General features: G+C 45.6%; 1 protein-coding gene across 1 annotated transcript; it reads right to left on the reverse strand.

The window, feature by feature from the left end:
• Window positions 1-6457: 6457 nt before the first annotated feature.
• Window positions 6458-27074, reverse strand: LOC106570340 (NOP2/Sun RNA methyltransferase 2). The gene is given in 15 exon segments (XM_045693700.2): window positions 6458-7521; window positions 7607-7646; window positions 7723-7861; window positions 7990-8064; window positions 22523-22690; window positions 22892-22988; window positions 24101-24160; window positions 24162-24273; window positions 24668-24752; window positions 24857-24958; window positions 26259-26370; window positions 26554-26623; window positions 26626-26726; window positions 26949-26953; window positions 27063-27074. Coding segments are annotated over 15 exon segments (1407 nt in total). The 3' UTR covers window positions 6458-7292.
• Between the last annotated feature and the right edge of the window lie 3 nt (window positions 27075-27077).

The raw sequence follows: 27077 nt of genomic DNA on the forward strand, positions 1-27077 counted from the left end.
TAGCCTATATTTCCCCCCTCTTTTACTCTGTCTAGCCTATATTTCCCCCCTCTTTTACTCTATCTAGCCTATATTTCCCCCCTCTTTTACTCTGTCTAGCCTATATTTCCCCCCTCTTTTACTCTATCTAGCCTATATTTCCCCCCTCTTTTACTCTGTCTAGCCTATATTTCCCCCCTCTTTTACTCTATCTAGCCTATATTTCCCCCCTCTTTTACTCTATCTAGCCTATATTTCCCCCCTCTTTTACTCTATCTAGCCTATATTTCCCCCCTCTTTTACTCTGTCTAGCCTATATTTCCCCCCTCTTTTACTCTATCTAGCTATTTCCCCCCCTCTTTTACTCTATCTAGCCTATATTTCCCCCCTCTTTTACTCTGTCTAGCCTATATTTCCCCCCTCTTTTACTCTATCTAGCCTATATTTCCCCCCTCTTTTACTCTGTCTAGCCTATATTTCCCCCCTCTTTTACTCTATCTATATTTCCCCCCTCTTTTACTCTGTCTAGCCTATATTTCCCCCCTCTTTTACTCTATCTAGCCTATATTTCCCCCCTCTTTTACTCTATCTAGCCTATTTTCCCCCCTCTTTTACTCTGTCTAGCCTATATTTCCCCCCTCTTTTACTCTGTCTAGCCTATATTTCCCCCCTCTTTTACTCTGTCTAGCCTATATTTCCCCCCTCTTTTACTCTATCTAGCCTATAATTCCCCCCTCTTTTACTCTATCTATATTTCCCCCCTCTTTTACTCTATCTAGCCTATATTTCCCCCCTCTTTTACTCTGTCTAGCCTATATTTCCCCCCTCTTTTACTCTGTCTAGCCTATATCTCCCCCCTCTTTTACTCTGTCTAGCCTATATTTCCCCCCTCTTTTACTCTGTCTAGCCTATATTTCCCCCCTCTTTTACTCTATCTAGCCTATATTTCCCCCCTCTTTTACTCTGTCTAGCCTATATTTCCCCCCTCTTTTACTCTATCTAGCCTATATTTCCCCCCTCTTTTACTCTGTCTAGCCTATATTTCCCCCCTCTTTTACTCTATCTATATTTCCCCCCCTCTTTTACTCTGTCTAGCCTATATTTCCCCCCTCTTTTACTCTGTCTAGCCTATATTTCCCCCCTCTTTTACTCTGTCTAGCCTATATTTCCCCCCTCTTTTACTCTGTCTAGCCTATATTTCCCCCCTCTTTTACTCCTAGCCTATATTTCCCCCCTCTTTTACTCTATCTAGCCTATATTCCCCCCTCTTTTACTCTATCTATATTTCCCCCCTCTTTTACTCTGTCTAGCCTATATTTCCCCCCTCTTTTACTCTATCTATATTTCCCCCCCTCTTTTACTCTGTCTAGCCTATATTTCCCCCCTCTTTTACTCTGTCTAGCCTATATTTCCCCCCTCTTTTACTCTGTCTAGCCTATATTTCCCCCCTCTTTTACTCTGTCTAGCCTATATTTCCCCCCTCTTTTACTCTATCTAGCCTATATTTCCCCCCCTCTTTTACTCTATCTAGCCTATATTTCCCCCCCTCTTTTACTCTGTCTAGCCTATATTTCCCCCCTCTTTTACTCTGTCTAGCCTATATTTCCCCCCTCTTTTACTCTGTCTAGCCTATATTTCCCCCCTCTTTTACTCTATCTAGCCTATATTTCCCCCCTCTTTTACTCTGTCTAGCCTATATTTCCCCCCTCTTTTACTCTATCTATATTTCCCCCCCTCTTTTACTCTGTCTAGCCTATATTTCCCCCCTCTTTTACTCTGTCTAGCCTATATTTCCCCCCTCTTTTACTCTGTCTAGCCTATATTTCCCCCCTCTTTTACTCTATCTAGCCTATATTTCCCCCCTCTTTTACTCTGTCTAGCCTATATTTCCCCCCTCTTTTACTCTATCTAGCCTATATTTCCCCCCTCTTTTACTCTGTCTAGCCTATATTTCCCCCTCTTCTACTCTATCTAGCCTATATTTCCCCCCTCTTTTACTCTATCTAGCCTAAATTTCCCCCCCTCTTTTACTCTATCTGGCCTATATTTCCCCCCCTCTTTTACTCTATCTAGGCTATATTTCCCCCCCTCTTTTACTCTATCTAGCCTATATTTCCCCCCTCTTTTACTCTGTCTAGCCTATATTTCCCCCCTCTTTTACTCTGTCTAGCCTATATTTCCCCCCTCTTTTACTCTATCTAGCCTATATTTCCCCCCTCTTTTACTCTGTCTAGCCTATATTTCCCCCCTCTTTTACTCTATCTATATTTCCCCCCCTCTTTTACTCTGTCTAGCCTATATTTCCCCCCTCTTTTACTCTGTCTAGCCTATATTTCCCCCCTCTTTTACTCTGTCTAGCCTATATTTCCCCCCTCTTTTACTCTATCTAGCCTATATTTCCCCCCTCTTTTACTCTATCTAGCCTATATTTCCCCCCTCTTTTACTCTGTCTAGCCTATATCTCCCCCCTCTTTTACTCTATCTATATTTCCCCCCTCTTTTACTCTGTCTAGCCTATATTTCCCCCCTCTTTTACTCTATCTATATTTCCCCCCCTCTTTTACTCTGTCTAGCCTATATTTCCCCCCTCTTTTACTCTGTCTAGCCTATATTTCCCCCCTCTTTTACTCTGTCTAGCCTATATTTCCCCCCTCTTTTACTCTGTCTAGCCTATATTTCCCCCCTCTTTTACTCTATCTAGCCTATATTTCCCCCCTCTTTTACTCTATCTAGCCTATATTTCCCCCCTCTTTTACTCTATCTAGCCTATATTTCCCCCCTCTTTTACTCTGTCTAGCCTATATTTCCCCCCTCTTTTACTCTGTCTAGCCTATATTTCCCCCCTCTTTTACTCTATCTAGCCTATATTTCCCCCCTCTTTTACTCTGTCTAGCCTATATTTCCCCCCTCTTTTACTCTATCTATATTTCCCCCCCTCTTTTACTCTATCTAGCCTATATTTCCCCCCCTCTTTTACTCTGTCTAGCCTATATTTCCCCCCTCTTTTACTCTATCTAGCCTATATTTCCCCCCTCTTTTACTCTGTCTAGCCTATATTTCCCCCCTCTTTTACTCTATCTAGCCTATATTTCCCCCCTCTTTTACTCTATCTAGCCTATATTTCCCCCCTCTTTTACTCTGTCTAGCCTATATTTCCCCCCTCTTTTACTCTGTCTAGCCTATATTTCCCCCCTCTTTTACTCTATCTAGCCTATATTTCCCCCCCTCTTTTACTCTATCTAGCCTATATTTCCCCCCTCTTTTACTCTGTCTAGCCTATATTTCCCCCCTCTTTTACTCTATCTAGCCTATATTCCCCCCCTCTTTTACTCTGTCTAGCCTATATTCCCCCCCTCTTTTACTCTATCTAGCCTATATTTCCCCCCTCTTTTACTCTATCTATATTTCCCCCCTCTTTTACTCTGTCTAGCCTATATTTCCCCCCTCTTTTACTCTATCTATATTTCCCCCCCTCTTTTACTCTGTCTAGCCTATATTTCCCCCCTCTTTTACTCTGTCTAGCCTATATTTCCCCCCTCTTTTACTCTGTCTAGCCTATATTTCCCCCCTCTTTTACTCTATCTAGCCTATATTTCCCCCCTCTTTTACTCTATCTAGCCTATATTTCCCCCCTCTTTTACTCTATCTAGCCTATATTTCCCCCCTCTTTTACTCTGTCTAGCCTATATTTCCCCCCTCTTTTACTCTGTCTAGCCTATATTTCCCCCTCTTTTACTCTATCTAGCCTATATTTCCCCCCTCTTTTACTCTGTCTAGCCTATATTTCCCCCCTCTTTTACTCTATCTAGCCTATATTTCCCCCCCTCTTTTACTCTATCTAGCCTATATTTCCCCCCTCTTTTACTCTGTCTAGCCTATATTTCCCCCCTCTTTTACTCTATCTAGCCTATATTTCCCCCCTCTTTTACTCTGTCTAGCCTATATTTCCCCCCTCTTTTACTCTGTCTAGCCTATATTTCCCCCCTCTTTTACTCTATCTAGCCTATATTTCCCCCCTCTTTTACTCTGTCTAGCCTATATTTCCCCCCTCTTTTACTCTATCTATATTTCCCCCCCTCTTTTACTCTGTCTAGCCTATATTTCCCCCCTCTTTTACTCTATCTAGCCTATATTTCCCCCCTCTTTTACTCTGTCTAGCCTATATTTCCCCCCTCTTTTACTCTGTCTAGCCTATATTTCCCCCCTCTTTTACTCTGTCTAGCCTATATTTCCCCCCTCTTTTACTCTATCTAGCCTATATTTCCCCCCTCTTTTACTCTATCTAGCCTATATTTCCCCCCCTCTTTTACTCTATCTAGCCTATATTTCCCCCCCTCTTTTACTCTATCTAGCCTATATTTCCCCCCCTCTTTTACTCTGTCTAGCCTATATTTCCCCCCTCTTTTACTCTGTCTAGCCTATATTTCCCCCCTCTTTTACTCTGTCTAGCCTATATTTCCCCCCTCTTTTACTCTATCTAGCCTATATTTCCCCCCTCTTTTACTCTGTCTAGCCTATATTTCCCCCCTCTTTTACTCTATCTATATTTCCCCCCTCTTTTACTCTGTCTAGCCTATATTTCCCCCCTCTTTTACTCTATCTAGCCTATATTTCCCCCCTCTTTTACTCTGTCTAGCCTATATTTCCCCCCTCTTTTACTCTATCTAGCCTATATTTCCCCCCTCTTTTACTCTGTCTAGCCTATATTTCCCCCCTCTTCTACTCTATCTAGCCTATATTTCCCCCCTCTTTTACTCTGTCTAGCCTATATTTCCCCCCTCTTTTACTCTATCTAGCCTATATTTCCCCCCTCTTTTACTCTGTCTAGCCTATATTTCCCCCCTCTTTTACTCTATCTAGCCTATATTTCCCCCCTCTTTTACTCTGTCTAGCCTATATTTCCCCCCTCTTTTACTCTATCTAGCCTATATTTCCCCCCTCTTTTACTCTATCTATATTTCCCCCCCTCTTTTACTCTGTCTAGCCTATATTTCCCCCCTCTTTTACTCTATCTATATTTCCCCCCTCTTTTACTCTGTCTAGCCTATATTTCCCCCCTCTTTTACTCTGTCTAGCCTATATTTCCCCCCTCTTTTACTCTGTCTAGCCTATATTTCCCCCCTCTTTTACTCTGTCTAGCCTATATTTCCCCCCTCTTTTACTCTGTCTAGCCTATATTTCCCCCCTCTTTTACTCTATCTATATTTCCCCCCCCTCTTTTACTCTGTTTAGCCTATATTTCCCCCCTCTTTTACTTTATCTAGCCTATATTTCCCCCCTCTTTTACTCTATCTATATTTCCCCCCTCTTTTACTCTGTCTAGCCTATATTTCCCCCCTCTTTTACTCTATCTATATTTCCCCCCCTCTTTTACTCTTTCTAGCCTATATTTCCCCCCTCTTTTACTCTATCTATTTTTCCCCCCCTCTTTTACTCTGTCTATCCTATATTTCCCTCCTCTTTTAATCTGTCTAGCCTATATTTCCCCCCCTCTTTTACTCTATCTAGCCTATATTTCCCCCCTCTTTTACTCTGTCTAGCCTATATTTCCCCCCTCTTTTATTCTATCTATATTTTCCCCCTCTTTTACTCTGACTAGCCTATATTACCCCCCTCTTTTACTCTATTTAGCCTATATTTCCCTCCTCTTTTACTCTGTCTAGCCTATATTTCCCCCCTTCTTTTACTCTATCTAGCCTATATTTCCCCCCCTCTTTTACTCTATCTAGCCTATATTTCCCCCCTCTTTAACTCTGTCTAGCCTATATTTCCCCCCTCTTTTACTCTGTCTAGCCTATATTTCCCCCCTCTTTTACTCTATCTATATTTCCCCCCTCTTTTACTCTGTCTAGCCTATATTACCCCCCTCTTTTACTCTATTTAGCCTATATTTCCCTCCTCTTTTACTCTGTCTAGCCTATATTCCCCCACTCTTTTACCCTATCTAGCCTATATTTCCCTCCCTCTTTAACTCTGTCTAGGGGTGGCCTTTGCTCCCTCTTCCTTATGCCTACATTAGTTTGAGACAGGATGAAAGAGGGGAAGGATGGAAGGGTGGCTAAGGAGAATAAACATTTTCTCTGTTCTCCCTCTTGCAGTGGGACAAAAGGATGGAATGAGAAAGGAGTAAACTCTTTCCTGAGGTGGCTGCATGGTCGTCATGGCAGCAGAGATTGGTAATAAACAGGAGAGATATGGCTGATGGGGGGGTTGTGTATGTTTGTGTGATATGATGCAGTTTAAGTCGCCATGGCAACCAAATAAAGGCAGTTACTTTGAGAGATGTTTATGCATGTTTATGTGTGTGCGTGGGAAGCAGAGTTGGGGTTCGATTCAATTTCAATGCACTTCAGAGACTGTATATTAATTTAATATCTTTAATCAATTCCATCTTCCTTACAATGATAGAAAATGAAATAGCCGTTGATAAACATTCAAACATGCACAATAATAATAATTTTAAAACGTTTCTTTGCCAGTGGAGTTCCCTGTTAAAACAAATCAGCAGTAGAAACTAAAATAAGTTACTAAAGCGTCGACCCCTGGTGTAACGGCTGTCTTCGTCGTCAGATGAAACAGAGAAGTCATCGTCGGAAAAGGTGGACCAATACGCAGCGGAGGATGTGTTCATCATTAGTGTTTTAATGAAAAAGAGAACACTACAAAAATAAACAAAAGACGACAGCAAACAGTTCTGTTAGGAAAACACACTAACAAAATACAATTACCCACAAAACCCAAAGGAAAAACATGCTCTTTATGTGTGACTCCCAATCAACAACAACGAACTTCAGCTGTGCCTGATTGGGAGCCACACACGGCCCAAAACACAGAAATACAAAAACCTAGAAAAAGAACATAGAACGCCCACCCAATGTAACACCCTGGCCTAACCAAAATAAAGAACAAAAAACCCCTCTCTATGGCCAGGGCATTACACCTGGAGTGTACCAAGTCTGGGGAAGAAGGGAAGACCAGGTGCTCTGTCAAGGGGTGGCCTTTCTGCTATGGCAGTGGCTTAGAAGTTTTACTGAGCTTCCCAACTCACCTCTTCTCCCTTACATTTGGTCTAGCCCTAGTCTGGACAGCATAACTCCAGCTCATACAGCACCTCCTCCTCCCTTTCCCTTACTACCTGTGTCTCAATAGTCTAAAGAGGTTCAACGCCTCTCCTACATCTCCACTGATATAAAAACAAAAAGGGTGAAAGCAATATGGTGGAGACAAAGAGAGGAAAACTTGTTAGGACTAATGAGATACACATTTCTTTCTACTCCTCCCCTCAGGTGCTGGTCAATATCTCCCCTCCCCTGTCAGGTGCTGGTCACCTCTACTTTCAGCTCCTCTTTTATGCTGTCATTTTTGTTCCCGTTCTCCGTCTCCACCTCCTCCTCTCCCTCCCTGGGTCCCGGTTCCTGTTTGTTCCGGAATACCTCGAATGAGAGGTAGTGGAACCTCTCATTGCGAGGTACGAAAGCTCTGATGGAGGTCTTGCCTCTCCAGCCACACAGCTCTATAGGACACTGAGGACCATCAGGGTTACTGAGGAGAGGGTTGGAGGGAGAAAGAGGGTGAATTCTCTGATAACAGTAAATAATACATGGACAGAGACAAAATGGATACTTACCTACTATCAGGCCGGTACTTTAGAACAATGCTGCCCATTTCTGTAGAAACAGAGAAACAGTGCATGAACACACACAAAGCCACCACCCTATGGAAAAACAAAAAGCACGACTGTACCAATCTTCTTGGCCTGTTGGTGAGCATCATCCTCCAGTTTGTTGAGGTACGGGTTCTCCTGAGTCAGTAGAATCTTGATGTCCTCAACACTGATTGTGATCATCCTGGAGCGGATGTAGTGGAACAGAGTATAGATACCCTGGAGGAGAGAGGGATGAGGAGGGAGAGAGAGGAATGAGTGCGTGTACGCATGTGTACTGCCGTATGTGCACGTGTGCATTTTCCATGTTATCTGAAAGTCTAGAATATTAATACATGTGTACCTACCTCCTGGGCAAGTCTGAAGGCACAGCCAAACTCCTCCTTGTCGCTGTTGTGAGACCACACCCCTGTGTTGATCACCTGCAAAACACACAAAATAATGAAATTACAATGCTTGAGAATAACATCCGTTTCAGCAACATATTTACAGATTGCTTCTGATTTCAATGTTTTGAATAATATTTTGGATTTAAAATAAGCCATTGCTTCTTACAATATTTTGTCACATATCATTGAGCCAGAACCGTGCTGAGTATTCTGCATGCATGTAAACACTGAACAAAACAAAAAATTAGTGCACTCCTTCCTGATATTGAGTTGCACCCCCTTTTGCCCTCAACAGCCTCAATTTGTCTGGGCATGGACTCTACAAGTTGTTGAAAGCATTCCACTGGGATGCTGGCCCATGTTGATTCCAATGCTTCCCACAGTTGTGTCAAGTTGGCTGAATGTCCTTTGGGTGGTGGACCATTCTTGATACACACAGGAAACCCAGCAGCGTTGCAGTTATTGACACACTGAAAACGGTGTGCTTTGCACCTACTACCATACCCCGTTCAAAGGCACTCAAATCTTATGTCTTGCCGCTTTGAATGGCACACGTACACAATCCATGTCTCAATTGTCTCAAGGCTTAAAAATCATTCTTTAAACCGTCTCCCCTTCATCTACACTGATTGAAATGGATAACAGATGTCATCAATAAGAGATCATAGCTTTCACTTGGATTCACCTGGTCAGTCTGTCATGGAAAGATCAGGTGTTCTTAATGTTTTGTACAATCAGTGTATATGCATGTCCCAATCAAAACAGTACCAATCAAAAGTTTGGACACCTACTTATTCAAGTGTTCTTTATTTTTACTATTTTTGATATTGTGAAGACATCAAAACTATGACATAACATATGGAATCATTTTTTTAAAGTGTTAAACAAATCAAAATACACTAGCGTTCAAAAGTTTGGAGTCACTTAGAAATGTCCTTGTTTTTGAAAGAAAAGCACTTTTTTTTTGTCCATTAACATAACATAAAATTGATCAGAAATACAGTGTAGGCATTGTTAATGTAATAGCCTTCCTTTCTCAGAACAAGAATAGACTGATGCGTTTCAGAAGAAAGTTCTTTGTTTCTGGCCATTTTGAGCCTGTTTTCAAACCCATAAATACCGATGCTCCAGATATTCAACTAGTCTAAAGGCCAGTTTTATTGCTTCTTTAAAATCAGCACAACAGTTTTCAGCTGTGCTAACATAATTGCAAAAGGGTTTTCTAATGATCAATTAGCCTTTTAAAATTATAAACTTGGATTAGCTAACACAACGTGCCATTGGAACACAGGAGTGATGGTTGCTGATAATGGGCCTCTGTACACCTTTGTAGATATTCCATTAAAATTCTGCCTTTTCCAGCTACAATAGTCATTTGCAACATTAACAATGTCTACACTGTATTTCTGATGAATTTGATGTTATTTTAATGGACAAAAAAAAATATTTCAAAAACAAGGACATTTCTAAATAACCCCAAACTTTTGAACGGTAGTGTATACGTTGTATTCTTCAAAGTAGCCACCCTTTCTTTGATGACAGCTTTGCACACTCTTGGCGTTCTCTCAACCAGGTTCACCTGGATTGCTTTTCCAACAGTCTTGAAGTTCCCACATATTCTGAGCACTTGTTGGCTGCTTTTCTTTCACACATCCCAAACCATCTCAATTGGGTTGAGGTCGAGTAATTGTGGAGGCCAGGTCATCTGATGCAGCACTCCATCACTCTCCTTGGTCAAATAGCCCTTACACAGCCTGGAGGTGTGTTGGGTCATTGTTCTGTTGAAAAACAAATGATAGCTCCAGCAGAATGCTGTGGTAGCCATGCTGATTAAGTGTGCCTTTGTAATGCTCGGGCGTCGTGGGTGAGGAATCAAACGCAGGAAGCAGCGAGTACAGGGTAGTGGCTTTTAATGGGCCAAGAGGCGAACAAACACAAGCCACCCCAAACAGCGATAAGCGCGCACACAAAACAAAGTGCCCCAAACACAGGGGAAAACACAGTCGGCGCAAAACCAATGCACAAGCGCAAACACAAGCATACAACAGAATAAACAATCCCGCACAAAGAGAAGGCGGGCCAGCTAATAATTATAGACCCGCTAATCACCCCTCACCCCCACTACGAACAGGTGCAAACAATCACAAAGGGGGGAAAACAAAAAGGGAATCAGTGGCAGCTAGTAGGCCGGTGACGACGACCGCCGAGCGCCACCCGAGCAGGAGGTGGCGCCACCTTCGGTGGGAATCGTGACAGTACCCCCTCCTGACGCGCGGCTCCTGCAGCGCACCGACACCGGCCTCGAGGACGACCCGGAGGGCGAGGCGCAGGGTGATCCGGATGGAGGCGATGGAAATCCCTCAACATGGATGGGTCCAAGACGTCCTCCGCCGGCACCCAGCACCTCTCCTCCAGACCGTACCTCTCCCAGTCTACGAGGTACTGCAGGCCCCTCACCCGGCATCTCGAGTCCAGAATGGCCCGTATGCTGTATGCCGGGGACCCCCCGATGTCCAGAGGGGGTGGAGGGACCTCCGGCACCTCATCTTCCTGCAGGGGACCAGCTACCACCGGCCTGAGGAGAGAAACATGAAACGAGGGGTTAATACGGTAATAGGAAGGGAGTTGCAAACGATAACACACATCGTTGATCCTCCTCAGGACTTTAACCCCTGGTCGGGCTCCGTCACGTATGCGGGACGGACATCCAACGGACATCCAGCGAAAAATCCTATCGCCATTAGCATAACGAAATGTAATATTTTTTTCAAATATAGGATTATGTTATATCGTTTTATAGATACACCTCTCCTGAATCGAACCACGTTGTCCGATTTCAAAAAGGCTTTACAGCAAAAGCAAAACATTAGATTATGTTAGAGGAGTATATGGTAAAAGTAGCCACATAGCCATTTTCCGACCAACCACATGCATCACAAATAACCAAAAAACAGCTAAATGCAGCACTAACCTTTGACAATCTTCATCAGATGACACTCCTAGGACATCATGTTACACAATACATGCATTCTTTTGTTCGATAAAGTTCATATTTATATATAAAAACAGCATTTTACATCGGCGCATGACGTTGACTAACTACACTGCTCAAAAAAATAAAGGGAACACTTAAACAACACAATGTAACTCCAAGTCAATCACAGTTCTGTGAAATCAAACTGTCCACTTAGGAAGCAACACTGATTGACAATACATTTCACATGCTGTTGTGCAAATGGAATAGACAACAGGTGGAAATTATAGGCAATTAGCAAGACACCCCCAATAAAGGAGTGGTTCTGCAGGTGGGGACCACAGACCACTTCTCAGTTCCTAGGCTTCCTGGCTGATGTTTTGGTCACTTTTGAATGCTGGCGGTGCTTTCACTCTAGTGGTAGCATGAGACGGAGTCTACAACCCACACAAGTGGCTCAGGTAGTGCAGCTCATCCAGGATGGCACATCAATGCGAGCTGTTGCAAGAAGGTTTGCTGTTTCTGTCAGCGTAGTGTCCAGAGCATGGAGGCGCTACCAGGAGACAGGCCAGTACATCAGAAGACGTGGAGGAGGCCGTAGGAGGGCAACAACCCAGCAGCAGGACCGCTACCTCCACCTTTGTGCAAGGAGGAGCAGGAGGAGCACTGCCAGAGCCCTGCAAAATGACCTCCAGCAGGCCACAAATGTGCATGTGTCTGCTCAAACGGTCAGAAACAGACTCCATGAGGGTGGTATGAGGGCCCCACGTCCACAGGTGGGGGTTGTGCTTACAGCCCAACACCGTGCAGAGAACACCAAGATTGGCAAATTCGCCACTGGCGCCCTGTGCTCTTCACAGATGAAAGCAGGTTCACACTGAGCATGTGACAGACGTGACAGAGTCTGGAGACGCAGTGGAGAACGTTCTGCTGCCTGCAACAGCCTCCAGCATGACCGGTTTGGCGGTGGGTCAGTCATGGTGTGGGGTGTCATTTCTTTGGGGGGCCGCACAGCCCTCCATGTGCTCGCCAGAGGTAGCCTGACTGCCATTAGGTACCGAGATGAGATCCTCAGACCCCTTGTGAGACCATATGCTGGTGCGGTTGGCTCTGAGTTCCTCCTAATGCAAGACAATGCTAGACCTCATATGGCTGGAGTGTGTCAGCAGTTCCTGCAAGAGGAAGGCATTGATGCTATGGACTGGCCCGCCCGTTCCCCAGACCTGAATCCAATTGAGCACATCTGTGACATCATGTCTCGCTCCATCCACCAACGCCACGTTGCACCACAGACTGTCCAGGAGTTGGCGGATGCTTTAGTCCAGGTCTGGGAGGAGATCCCTCAGGAGACCATCCGCCACCTCATCAGGAGCATGCCCAGGCGTTGTAGGGAGGTCATACAGGCACGTGGAGGCCACACACACTACTGAGCCTCATTTTGACTTGTTTTAAGGACATTACATCAAAGTTGGATCAGCCTGTAGTGTGGTTTTCCACTTTAATTTTGAGTGTGACTCCAAATCCAGACCTCCATGGGTTGATAAATTGGATTTCCATTGATTATTTTTGTGTCATTTTGTTGTCAGCACATTCAACTATGTAAAGAAAAAAGTATTTAATAAGATTATTTCTTTCATTCAGATCTAGGATGTGTTGTTTAAGTGTTCCCTTTATTTTTTTGAGCAGTATATTTTCCCTCAAATGCATCCGGTGAAACAGCGCTACAATTTACTAAATTACTATTCGAAAACATTTTTAAAATGTAATATTGTCATTCTAAGATTTATAGATGAATATCTCTTGAAAGCACCTGTAATGCCAGATTTAAAAATAACTTTACTGGGTAATCACACTTTGCAATAAAAGGGGATGCGATACTCAGAAAAATAGGCTACCGTTACAGGTCAGCGCCATGTTGGAACAATCGCATATCAAATCTACTCTTGTATATTATTGTCAATAATCCCTTACCTTTGATTATCTTCATCAGAAAGCACTTCCAGGGATCCCAGGTCTACAACAAATGTATTTTCGTTCGAAAAAGTTAATCCTTTACGTCCCAATAGCTTGTTCTTGTTAGCGCGTTCTGAAGGCTGCTCCAAAAGCTCCGTCGGCCGCGGGACTCCTCTTTCAATAAAATGCATTTTTTTTCATTTAGGTTCGTTCAAACATGTCAAACGTTGTATAACATAAATCTTTAGGGCCTTTTTCAACCAGAGCTCCAATAACATTCAAGGGGGACGATTGCATTGTCTTTCAAAACGTTTCGAAAGGGGAGGGTAGCCAGGGGAGCCGGCGTCATAATGGTGATGGCCCTCCTCATGTGTCAGTTTTCACAGTAGAAGGCTCAGACCACTTTGTAAAGACTGGGGACATCTAGTGGAAGCAATAGGAAGTGCTCAATGAACCATTGCTCACGGTGTGATTTATAGGCAAAGTGATGAAGTTGAGTCCGCAATTCAGAATTCCACTTCCTGTTACAATCTGTCGCGGGGTTTTGACTGCCATATGAGTTCTGTTATAATCACAGACACCATTCAAACAGTTTTAGAAACGTTAGGGTGTTTTCTATCCACAAGTATGAATTATATGCATATCCTAGCTTCTGAGTTTGAGTAGGAGGCCGTTTAATATGGGCACGAATTTTTTTCAAAAATCGCTGTAGCGCCCCCTATCCTAGGCGACCGTCAAGAGGTTAAAGGGCCCCACACACTGCGGCCCCAGCTTCCGGCAGGGCACGTGGAGGGGCAGGTTCCGGGTCGAGAGCCAGACCCTGTCCCCCGGTACGAACACGGGTGCCTCACTGCGGTGGCGGTCAGCACTCCTCTTTTGCCGTCCACTGGCCTCCTTCAGGGATTCCTGGACGGCTCTCCAGGTCTCCTTGGAGCACTGTACCCAGTCCTCCACCGCAGTAGCCTCGGTCTGGCTCTGGTGCCATGGTGCCAGGACCGGCTGGTAACCCAAAACACACTGAAAGGGTGACATGTTAGTAGAGGAGTGACGAAGTGAGTTCTGGGCTAACTCCGCCCAAGGAATGTACCTCGCCCACTCCCCTGGCCGGTCCTGGCAATACGACCTCAGAAACCTGCCCACCTCCTGGTTTACCCTCTCCGCCTGCCCATTACTTTTGGCGTGATAACCGGAGGTCAAACTGACCGAGACCCCCAGCCGCTCCATAAACGCTTTCCAGACCCTGGATGTGAACTGGGAACCTCGATCAGAGACAATGTCCTCTGGCACCCCGTAGTGCCGGAAGACGGGGGTAAATAGGGCCTCCGCAGTCTGCAGGGCTGTAGGGAGACCGGGCAACGGGAGGAGACGGTAGGACTTTGAAAACCGATCCACAACCACAAGGATCGTAGTGCTCCCCTGAGACGGGGGAAGATCTGTCAAGAAGTTTACAGACAGGTGCGACCATGGCCGTTGTGGAACGGGGAGGGGCTGTAACTTCCCTCTCGGGAGATGCCTAGGAGCCTTACTCTGGGCGCACACCGAACAGGAAGAGACATAGAACCTCACGTCCTTAGCCAAGGTGGGCCACCAGTACTTCCCCCTGAGACTCCGCACTGTCCTCGCCACACCAGGATGACTCGAAGTGGGTAGCGTGTGCGCCCACCGAATCAATTGATCACGAACACCGAGCGGCACGTACATGCAACCCACAGGACACTGTGAAGGCGCAGGTTCCAATACTAACACCCGCTCGATGTCCGCGTCCACCTCCCATACCACCGGTGCAACCAGCCTAGACGCTGGAATGATGGGAGTTGGATCGATGGGCCGGTCCTCCGTGTCATAAAGACGGGACAGCGCGTCGGCCCTCGTGTTCAGGGAGCCTGGTCTATAGGAGATCGTAAACCTAAACCGGGCGAAGAACATGGCCCACCTTGCCTGACGCGGATTCAGTCTCCTAGCTGCCCGGATGTACTCCAGATTTCGATGGTCGGTCCAGATGAGAAAGAGGTGCTTAGCCCCCTCAAGCCAATGTCGCCACACCCTCAAGGCTTTTACCACCGCTAGCAACTCCCTGTCCCCCACATCATAGTTACGCTCCGCCGAACTGAGCTTCTTCGAAAAGAAAGCGCAGGGGCGGAGTTTCAGTGGCGTACCCGATAGCACGGCACCCACCCCAGCCTCGGATGCGTCCACCTCCACTATGAATGCTAGAGACGGGTCCGGGTGCGCCAACACGGGTGCTTCGGTGAACAGCACCTTCAACTTCTTGAAGGCTCCGTCCGCCTCCGTCGACCACCGCAAACGCACCGGCCCCCCCTTCAGCAGTGAGGTAATGGCTACCTGGCCAAAACCCCGGATAAACCTCCGGTGGTAATTGGCAAACCCTAAGAACCGCTGCACCTCCTTCACCGTGGTTGGAGTCGGCCAATTACTCACGGCCTTAACGCGGTCACACTCCATCACCACCCCCGTGGTGGAAATATGATAACCCAAGAAGGAAACGGCTCGTTTGGAAAACACACATTTCTCAGCCTTAACGTATAGGTCATGCTCCAGCAGTCTCCCAAGCACCTTGCGTACCAGGGACACAAATGCGCGGCGCGGGTGGCGGAATATATCAGAATATCATCGATATAAACAATCACGCCCTGCCTGTGCAGGTCCCTGAGAATCTCGTCTACAAAGGATTGAAAGACGGCTGGAGCATTCTTCAACCAATACGGCATGACGAGGTAGTCATAATGGCCCGATGTGGTACTAAATGCGGTTTTCCACTCGTCTCCATCCTTAATACGCACCAGGTTATACGCGCTCCTGAGATCCAGTTTTGTGAAGAATTTTTCTCTGTGAAATGATTCCACCGCCGTAGCAATGAGAGGTAGCGGGTAACTAAACCCCACCGTGATAGCATTTAGACCTCTGTAATCAATGCACGGACGCAGACCTCCCTCCTTCTTCTTCACAAAAAAGAAACTCGAGGAGGCGGGTGAGATGGAGGGCCGAATGTACCCCTGTCCTAGAGATTCTGTGACATATGTCTCCATAGCCACCGTCTACTCCTGTGACAAGGGGTACACGTGACTCTTGGGAAGCGCAGCGTTAACCTGGAGATCTATTGCACAATCCCCCTGTCGATGAGGTGGTAATTTGGTCGCCCTCTTTTTACAAAAAGCGATCGCCAAATCGGCGTATTCAGGGGGAATGCGCACGGTGGACACCTGGTCTGGACTCTCCACCGACGTGGCACCTATGGAAACTCCTAGACACCTCCCTGAACACTCCTCTGACCACCCCTGGAGAACCCCCTGTTTCCACGAAATCCGGGGATTGTGATCAGCCAGCCAGGGGACCCCCAGCACCACCGGAAACGCAGGCGAATCAATAAGAAAGAAACTAATCCGTTCCTTATGATTCCCCTGCGTCACCATGTCCAGTGGAACCGTAGACTCCCTGACTAGCCCTGACCCTAATGGCCGGCTATCTAGGGAGTGCACGGGGAAGGGGGAATCTATCGGCACTCGCGGAATGCCCAGCTTAATGGCGAGTCCGCGATCCATAAAGTTCCCAGCTGCGCCTTAATCGACTAGCGCCCTATGTTGGGAAGAGGGGAAAAAAAATTGAAAACAAAATGAATAAGAACACGTGACCAACAGGGGGTTCTGGGTGAATTTGGTGCTGACTCACCTGGGGTGACCGAGAAGTGTTCTGCCTGCCCTCTCGACTCCCAGACTGACTCCTCCAGCACCGGTCGGCCGTGTGTCCTCTCCGACCACAGCTGGTGCAGGAGGAGCCACCTCCTCCGGTGCCCCTTGGCACAGCCCCCCCCCCCCCCACCTCCATAGGAGTAGGGGCGGGGGTGCACGGAGGTGGAACGGACAGGACCCTTTCCGAACGCCCGCAGGAAGCCAGCAGATGGTCCAGACGGATAGACATATCAATGAGCTCATCAATAGACAGAGCGGTGTCCCGACAGGCTAGCTCCCTGCGGACGTCCGCCCGGAGACTACACTGGTAATGGTCTATGAGGGCCCTGTCGTTCCACCCCGCCCCAGCAGCCAAGGTCCTGAACTCCAGCGCGAAGTCCTGCTCGCTCCTCGTCTCCTGCCTGAGGTGGAACAGCCGCTCACCCGCCGCTCTTCCTTCCGGAAGGTGGTCGAAGACGGCCCGAAAGCGGCGGGTGAACTCTGGGTAGTGGTCCCTCGCTGAGTCCAGACCATTCCAGACAGCATTGGCCCACTCCAGAGCTCGGCCCGTCAGGCAGGAAACGAGGACACTCACGCTCTCCTCTCCTGAGGGAGCAGGTCTGACGGTGGCCAGGTACAGCTCGAGCTGGAGCAGAAATCCCTAGCCCCCAGCCGCCGCTCCATCATACTCCCTCGGGAGAGCCAGACGAAGCGCGCCAGAGCTAGACGCAGTGGGAGGCAGAGGTGGCTGCGTCAGAGGAGCCGGAGGTGGAGAGAGGAGACCACTCCTCTCCCATCGGTCCATCCTCTCCATCATCTGATCCATCGCGGATCCGATTCGGTGGAGGACAGTTGTATGGTGGAGCACGCGTTCCTCCATCGAGGGAAGGGGGTTGGCCGCTGCTCCTGCTGACTCCATAGTCGTGGTGTGGGATTCTGTAATGCTCGGGCGTCGTGGGTGAGGAATCAAACACAGGAAGCAGCGAGTACAGGGTAGTGGCTTTTAATGGGCCAAGAGGCGAACAAACACAAGCCACCCCAAACAGCGATAAGCGCGCACACAAAACAAAGTGCCCCAAACACAGGGGAAAACACAGTCGGCGCAAAACCAACGCACAAGCGCAAACACAAGCATACAACAGAATAAACAATCCCGCACAAAGAGAAGGCGGGCCAGCTAATAATTATAGCCCCGCTAATCACCCCCACTACGAACAGGTGCAAACAATCACAAAAGGGGGGAAAACAAAAAGGGAATCAGTGGCAGCTAGTAGGCCGGTGACGACGACCGCCGAGCGCCACCCGAGCAGGAGGGGGCGCCACCCTCGGTGGGAATCGTGACAGCCTTGCATTCTAAATAAATCACTGAATGTCACCAGCAAAGCACCCCCACAGCAGAGGAATAAGGGAAGGGAGTGGTTATCTGACTGCTTGGAGGCACACACACACACAGCCACCTGTGCAGGTGCTGAGTGTACTAGGGGGATTTGGGATGAGAAGGGTCTTAGGGAAGTCTGGAGACAGGTCATAGCAACACACACACATTATGGAATAGATGAAGTCATCAATCAAAACCTGTACACTGAACAAAAATATAAAACGCAACATGTAAAGTGTTGGTCCCATGTTTCATGAGTTGAAATAAAAGACCCCATACATTTTCCACACGCATAAAAAGCTTATTTCGCTAACATTTTGTGCAAAAATATGTTTATATCCCTGTTAGCCTCTACAGCCAGTGTAATCCCGTGGCGCGATATTCAAATACCTTAGAAATGCTATTACTTCAATTTCTCAAACATATGACTATTTTACACCATTTTAAAGACAACACTCTCGTTAATCTAACCACACTGTCCAATTTCAAAAAGGCCTTACAACGAAAGCAAAACATTAGATTATGTCAGCAGAGTACCCAGCCAGAAATAATCAGACACCCATTTTTCAAGCTAGCATATAATGTCACATAAACCCAAACCACAGCTAAATGCAGCACTAACCTTTGATGATCTTCATCAGATGACAATCCTAGGACATTATGTTATACAATACATGCATGTTTTGTTCAATCAAGTTCATATTTATATCAAAAACCAGCTTTTTACATTAGCATGTGACTAGCATGTGACTAGCATTCCCACCGAACACTTCCGGTGAATTTACTAAATTACTCACGATAAACGTTCACAAAAAACATAACAATTATTTTAAGAATTATAGATACAGAACTCCTTTATGCACTCGCTATGTCCGATTTTAAAATAGCTTTTCGGTGAAAGCACATTTTGCAATATTCTGAGTAGATAGCCCAGCCTTCACAGGCTAGCTATTTTGACACCCACCAAGTGTGGTACTCACCAAACTCCGATTTACTATTAGAAAAGTTTGATTACCTTTGCTGTTCTTCGTCAGAATGCACTCCCAGGACTTCTACTTCAATAACAAATGTTGGTTTGGTTCCAAATAATCCATAGTTATATCCAAATAGCGGCGTTTTGTTCGTGCGTTCAAGACACTATCCGAAGGGTAAAGAAGGGTGACGGGCCCGACGTGTTTCGTGACAAAAAATGTCTAAATATTCCATTACCGTACTTCGAAGCATGTCAACCGCTGTTTAAAATCAATTTTTATGCTATTTTTCTCGTAAAAAAGCGATAATATTCCGACCGGGAGTCGTTGTTTTCGTTCAAAGAGAGAGAAAGTAAACATGGTGTCGGCTCGTGCACGCGCCTCCAGTCTCATTGTCCTCAGATCGACCACTATCCAAATGCGCTAATGTTTTTCAGCCATGGCCTGCAAAGCCACCATTCATCGTTCTGGCGCCTTCTGAGAGCCTATGGGAGTGTTAGAAAATGTCACGTTATGCCAGAGATCCCCTGTTTTGGTTAGAGATGATCAAGAAGGCCAAGAAGTAGTCAGAGAGAGCGCTTTCCTGTTTGGAATCTTCTCAGGTTTTGGCCTGCCAAATGAGTTCTGTTATACTCACAGACACCATTCAAACAGTTTTAGAAACTATAGGGTGTTTTCTATCCAAATCAAACAATTATATGCATATTCTAGTTACTGGGAAGGAGTAGTAACGGGTACGTTTTTTATCCGGCCGTGCAAATACTGCCCCTATCCCCAACAGGTTAGTGAGCATCTCTTTTGCCAAGAAAATCCATCCCCTGACAGGTGTGGCATATCAAGAAGCTGATTAAACAGCATGATCATTTTTTGTATTTTATTTCACCTTTATTTAACCAGGTAGGCTAGTTGAGAACAAGTTCTCATTTACAACTGCAACCTGGCCAAGATAAAGCAAAGTAGTGAGACAAAAACAACAACACAGAGTTACACATGGGATAAACAAACGCACAGTCAATAACACAATAGAAAAGTATATGCACAGTGTGTGCAATTGTAGATTAGGGAGGTAAGGAAATAAATACGCCATTGAGGTGAAATAATTACAATTTAGCATTAACACTGGAGTGATAGATGTGCAGATGATGGTGTGCAAATAGAGATACTGGGCTGCAAAAGAGAAGAAAAAAAACAATTTGGGGATGAGGTAGTTGGGTGATGATCAGCATGATCATTACACAGGTGAGCCTTGTGTTGGGGATAATAAAAGGCCACTAAAATGTGCAACTCTGTCACAACGCCACAAGATGTCTCAAGTATTGTGGGAGCGTAAAATTGGCATGCTGACTGTAGGAATGTCCACCAGAGCCGTTGCCAGAGAATGGAATGTTAATTTCTCTACCAACGTCATTTTGCGAATTTGGTAGTATGTCCAACCGACCTCACAACCACAGACCATGTGTAACCACGCCAGCCCAGGAACTCCACATCCTGCTTCTTCACCTGCGGGATCGTCTAAGACCAGCCACCCAGACAGCTAATGAAACTGTGGGTTGCGCCAAAAAAATCATTTCTGTATAAACTTTCAGAAACCGTCTCAGGAAAGTTAATCTGTGTCCTCGTCTTCCTCACCAGGGTCTTGACCTGACTGCAGTACGGCATTTTAACCGATGGCATGCTGGAGAAGTGTGCTCTTCACAGATGAATCCCGGTTTCGACTGTACCGGGCAGATGGCAGACAGCGTGTATGACGTTGTGTGGGCGAGTGGTTTGCTGATGTCAATGTTGTGAACAGAGTGCCCCATGGTGGTGGTGGGGTTATGGTATGGGCAGGCATAAGCTACAGACAATGAACACAATTGCATTTTATCTATGGCAATTTGAATGCACAGAGATAATGTGACGAGATCGTGAGGCCCGTTGTTGTGCCATTCATCCGCCGCCATCACCTCATGTTTCAGCATGATCCCATTTCGCAAGGATCTGTACACAATTCCTGGAAGCTGAAAAATGTCCCAGTTCTTCCATGGCCTGCATACCAGACAGGTAACCCATTGAGCATGTTTGGGATGTTCTGGATTGACGTGTACGACAACATGTTCCAGTTCCCTCCAATATCCAGCAACTTCGCACAGCCATTGAAGAAGAGTAGGACAACATTCCACAGCCTGATCAACTATGCAAAAGAGATGTCGTGCTGCATGAGGAAAAATGGTCACACAAGATACTGACTGGTTTTCTGATAACTTAAATAAAAAAAATTTAAGTAGGGGTGTGTATCTGTGACCAACAGATTCATATCTGTATTGCCCGTCATGTGAAACCATAGATTAGAGCCTAATCAATTTATTTCAATTGACTTATTTCCCTATATGAACATTAAATCTCTGAATAATCTTTGAAGCATGTTCCGTTTATATTTTTTTGTTCAGTGTACATTATTTTGTAATGGTAATACTATCTATGCTTGGTCAAAACAGTCTCCCCTCCATACAGGTAACGCTGATATCAAGCAGCTGCTTACATAGGTTGCAATCCGTCAGAGACCAAATACTCACTATGTTGAACTGTTTCTGTTTTTACTATAGTAAAAGGGGTCTTCTTTAAAATCATGCTGAAGTCTTCAACTTTTTATTGGGAGGCCTGGAGCAGAGAGCAGAGTCAGAATACACACACTGTTGGAAATTAACACCCGCCAAATGTGGGTAGATTGTCATTGGTAGGTAAGAATGTCTATTTCACCAGCCATGTTGGCGGATGGTCACACAGAGCATTTAAAAAAATCCAAAGCACACATGTAGAAATTGGTCGAATTGACAAGAAAGTGTGACTTTGTCCCTCGTGTTTCTTTGCCAGTTACATCGTTGTTCACATACTAGGTTGTTTTTCAATATTAGTTTGAGTTTGCTGCAACTGCCTTCTGCTAAGAAGACATTGCAGTCAGATTTTCCATCACAGGGGAGTGTCCAAATGACCACGGTAATGCCCTGTCCCTTAAAGGGGAAGCTGAACATTTGTATCACCTAATGATTGTGCTTGATTGAGTATGTATCACTCCCCAAAACGTTTATTCATGAACGTTTTGTAATTTCTTGTCATGAAAACACTCAAACATTGTAATTGTTCTCCTAGATGTATTTGTGTGCTTCTACATTTCTACTTAGGAACACATGTAGTCTTTGTAAAACATCATAAATATGCTGTATCACTCAGCATTTGTGGCAGGGCAGGCACTTTGTTGATGCTGATGTTCAGTTGTAGAACTGTTTCTGTTTTTACTATAGTATTTAAATGATTTATTTTAAGATGCATTGGTTAAGACGCAGGTCAAAACAATGAAATATAATTAAGCAATATACCCCATTACTTCTTATTAGTAATAATTTTGTTTTAGAAACATTAGAATGCATGCTCATTCGTTTTTGTGATTTTTAGAGTGATTATGGCGGGAAAAGTAGTTTGGCTGGTAAAAAATCTGTGGTTGGTACATTTTTTCCCCCACAATGAACACACTCTCCCTCCCTCATCTCACCCACACACACACGTTGGGTTCCTTGGTCTGATCGACTAGCTCTTTGGGCGAGTCCTCTCCTGCCTCCTCTCCTCTGTCTCCATCCACCAGCGGTCTCTCAAGGAGGGGAGTGCCCACTGGAGAGTCCTCTGGCTGGTGCACTGAGCTGGATGTCTGCTCCTTCCTCAACTGGAGAAAGGAATCAAAGTTCACTTTTGTGGGAACTTCTCTCTGGTGTATGAGGTACCGGACAGTGTTGCGTTCCATCTGAGATGTGCCTGTGTTAACAAGAAAACAAAGGTGTGAGGAGCGTGCGTGTCCATGTGTGTGTGTCTGTGTGGACTGTGCACTTTTATGTGTATGTTCCTGGGCAAGTATGTGGGTGTGTACCTTGGGGAATGTTCTGTTCCAGGGCATGGGGGTTTTCTTGACCAGGACAGCTACAAAGAAGCCTCCAGTGTTCTGGTGATTGGGCAGGATCCTCATACTGAATACACACAGATACTGAGTGTGTATGTATATATTATATAGAGATAAATATGAGCCAAGAGCACCCTCTGCTGGTAGAAATCAAAACATAAACCAGCAACCCTTCACAGGGATTTGATAGTCTGTCTAGATTTTATTATTTATCTCATATTAGGATCAGATATGTATGCAGCTGTGTGGAAAGGTGAATATGCACCGCTGTAGCAAGGCCCACCCAATCTACCTACCTCATCTCCATATTGTTTTTATTTACTTTTCTGCTCATTTGCACACCAGTATCTCTACTTGCACATCATCTGCTCATTTATCAGTCCAGTGTTAATCTGCTAAATTGTGAATAACTTCGCTACTATGGCCTATTTATTGCCTTACCTCCTCACGCCATTTGCACACACTGTATATAGACTTTCTTTTTTTCTATTTTGTTATTGACTGTACGCTTGTTTATTCCATGTGTAACTCTGTGTTGTTGTTTGTGTCGCACTGCTTTGCTGTATCTTATTTACAATGACGGCCTACCCCGGCCAAACCCAGACGACACTGGGCCAATTGTGCGCCGCCCTATAGGACTCCCAATCACGGCCAGATGTGATACAGCCTGGATTCTAACCAGGAACTGTAGTGACACCTCTTGCACTGAGATGCAGTGCCTTAGACGGCTGCACCACTCGGGAGTCCCAAATGTAAACCTATTAAACATTGTCTATTTCACTTGCTTTGGCAATGTAGACTAACAAAAGTTAAAAGAAACAAAAAGTATTAGAAATGAACAGTAAATCTGTGTGAGTGATGGAGCCCAGGCCTTGTGGGACCAGTCAGACTCAGCATTTGACCTGGGAGAGTTACTCTACCCACAGTCTCATTCTTGTAGTCACACTTGTTTCCCCTACTAAAAACAACCAAGCAGTAGCCTGCCCAGTATAGCAACCAATCATAGGACAGACAGGGTAGAACCATGAGGTTTATATAGCTCCAATATAGCTGACTGTCTAGATATCATGTCGAGTTCTGAGTCAAACACAAAACCCCCAGATTTTTTGTCTCCCCCCTGCCTTTATTTCTTCCCTACTTCTCTCTCAGCTAAGCTGAGCAGGTTAACTCTTTGTTAACCGGCAGGCGACATCACAGACGCTGCAGTCATAGAACAGTGTGTCCTTCTGTCCGTCCTCCATGTCTATCTGTAGTCAGGGAGGCATCGTGGTTCACCACCATGATACAGGGGCTGTTCAGTCTCTTAGTCTGGTGCACCAGCAAGTAGCAATGCTTGTTGTCCATGTCATTGGCTATTACATTTTTAGTTATTTAGCAGACACTCTTATCCAGAGCAACTTACAGTAGTGAATGCATACATTTCATGCCTTTTTTTTGTTGTTGTATTGGCCCCCTGTGGGAATCTAACCCATAACCCTGGCGTTGCACACACCATGCTGGCGTTGCAAACACCATGCTATACCAACAGAGCCACAGGGAAGACAATCACAAAGCCCTCCGCAAAGCAGAAGGTAGAGCAAAAGAGAGACGTTCAGGACTACAATGTGTTGTTAGTGTATTATTCCTTTTCAGAAAAGATACATTCAGCAACTTATGGCCTTTTCCTATAGGACAACGGTTCAGACACGGTTCAGACACTCCAATGGATCATATTTTTGCAATTTGTGCTTGTGTGACACACGTTACCAAGGAAGGGTATGTCCATATCAGAATGGAGCATCTCAATCAACTGGGCTGTCTTGGATCCAGGAGCAGCACGCATGTCCAGAATCTACCTACAGGAATACACACTGTTACACTATGATGTTCCCAGGTTTAGGGGGGTCAGAAATGGGAGCAGGCCTTTACCAGAGAGGCATCCAGTGTGTCGCTTACCTTGTGTTTTTGTTCAATCTTCAGCAGAGGAGGGATCATACTTACAGCCTCCTGTCTGCTGACGTTACCTGTAGAGGCCAAGGTCGAGACAGAAACACCACACTACATAAGGAAGCCATACAGCTAAGAAACTATCAAGATCCTATTCAATTAGTATTCTAATTCTATGCAAGAAACTAAGTAACTCAACCAGCAGCTCATCTATTGTCAGGTTAAGTTATGACATGACCATTAGGGCTGGTTTCCCCAGACACAGGTTCAGTTGTTGTGACATGAACATTAGGGCTGGTTTCCCCAGACACAGGTTCAGTTGTTATGACATGAACATTAGGGCTGGTTTCCCCAGACACAGGTTCAGTTGTTATGACATGAACATTAGGGCTGGTTTCCCCAGACACAGGTTCAGTTGTTGTGACATGAACATTAGGGCTGGTTTCCCCAGACACAGGTTCAGTTGTTATGACATGAACATTAGGGCTGGTTTCCCCAGACACAGGTTCAGTTGTTATGACATGAACATTAGGGCTGGTTTCCCCAGACACAGTTGTTATGACATGAACATTAGGGCTGGTTTCCCCAGACACAGGTTCAGTTGTTATGACATGAACATTAGGGCTGGTTTCCCCAGACACAGGTTCAGTTGTTATGACATGAACATTAGGGCTGGTTTCCCCAGACACAGGTTCAGTTGTTATGACATGAACATTAGGGCTGGTTTCCCCAGACACAGGTTCAGTTGTTATGACATGACCATTAGGGCTGGTTTCCCCAGACACAGGTTCAGTTGTTATGACATGAACATTAGGGCTGGTTTCCCCAGACACAGGTTCAGTTGTTATGACATGAACATTAGGGCTGGTTTCCCCAGACACAGGTTCAGTTGTTATGACATGAACATTAGGGCTGGTTTCCCCAGACACAGGTTCAGTTGTTATGACATGAACATTAGGGCTGGTTTCCCCAGACACAGGTTCAGTTGTTATGACATGAACATTAGGGCTGGTTTCCCCAGACACAGGTTCAGTTGTTATGACATGAACATTAGGGCTGGTTTCCCCAGACACAGGTTCAGTTGTTGTGACATGAACATTAGGTCTGGTTTCCCCAGACACAGGTTCAGTTGTTATGACATGAACATTAGGGCTGGTTTCCCCAGACACAGGTTCAGTTGTTATGACATGAACATTAGGGCTGGTTTCCCCAGACACAGGTTCAGTTATGACATGAATATTAGGGCTGGTTTCCCCAGACACAGGTTAAGCCTAGTCCTGGACTAAGGAGATTGTCAATTTCCCCATTGTCTGTCTGGAAAATCGTCACAAAATAACACCGAAGGCTGGTCTCCTCACGACTAGGTCTCGCTGACTGGGAACTGTGTGGGTGTATGTGTGTGTTGGTAGACCGGTCTTAGGAACTGATGGAATTCTCCAGGAGGAGACTTCCTCAGGATCTTCCTGCTCATGTTGGTGTGCCACGCTAGCACATCTGGGTACCAACACAAAAAGGGTTAGCAGCTGTAACGCCGCGCTCACTTGCTAGTCGGAACTAGTAAACCCTGAAATGTCCGACTTGCTAACTGGTTGTAGTTATACACGTACCGGGTTCAACCAGTTAGCAAGTCGGAAATGTTTGAGTTTCCTAGTAGTACATGAACGTGGCATTTGGGTCTGTGTCCATGCATGCGCATGTGTTCATACCAGCTCAGAGGCTGAGGAGCCTCTATTTTCTGCCCATCGATAACAACCTCCTGGATCTCCTTAAAGTATTAGTTCTCAGACAGTGGAGGATCTCCTTGGCATGGCTACAGATGGACAACACATTCCTTTCAATGCATTTTAGAGGTTTAATAGAGGGTGTTTTGGACAACAGTCTTCATAATTGTGGATCCTGATGTAGAGCAAGAGTTGCCTGGTCCTAGACCTGTGTGCCCTGTCTCACTAACCCCCCCCCTCCCCTCCTATGGTCATTGTCATGCCAAATTATCATGAACAATAACAGATCCGGGAACAGGCTAAAGAAAGAGTGGATGATGTATTAACTATCATCCTATTCAAACATCTACCTCTATCAATTTCAATCTTGTTCTCATTACACAGGCTGAGAAAGACCACTTTTATTAGTGCACTGTAGCAAAACAGAAAATGTTTGGCAAAGAATCAAGTGTTTCTATTGGACAAATTCAGATAGGTTCCTCACCGTTTGATACCATTTTCTTCATAGT

This window comes from Salmo salar, chromosome 14, assembly GCF_965601325.2.
Source record: "Salmo salar chromosome 14, fSalSal1, whole genome shotgun sequence".
Lineage (NCBI taxonomy): Eukaryota > Metazoa > Chordata > Actinopteri > Salmoniformes > Salmonidae > Salmo > Salmo salar.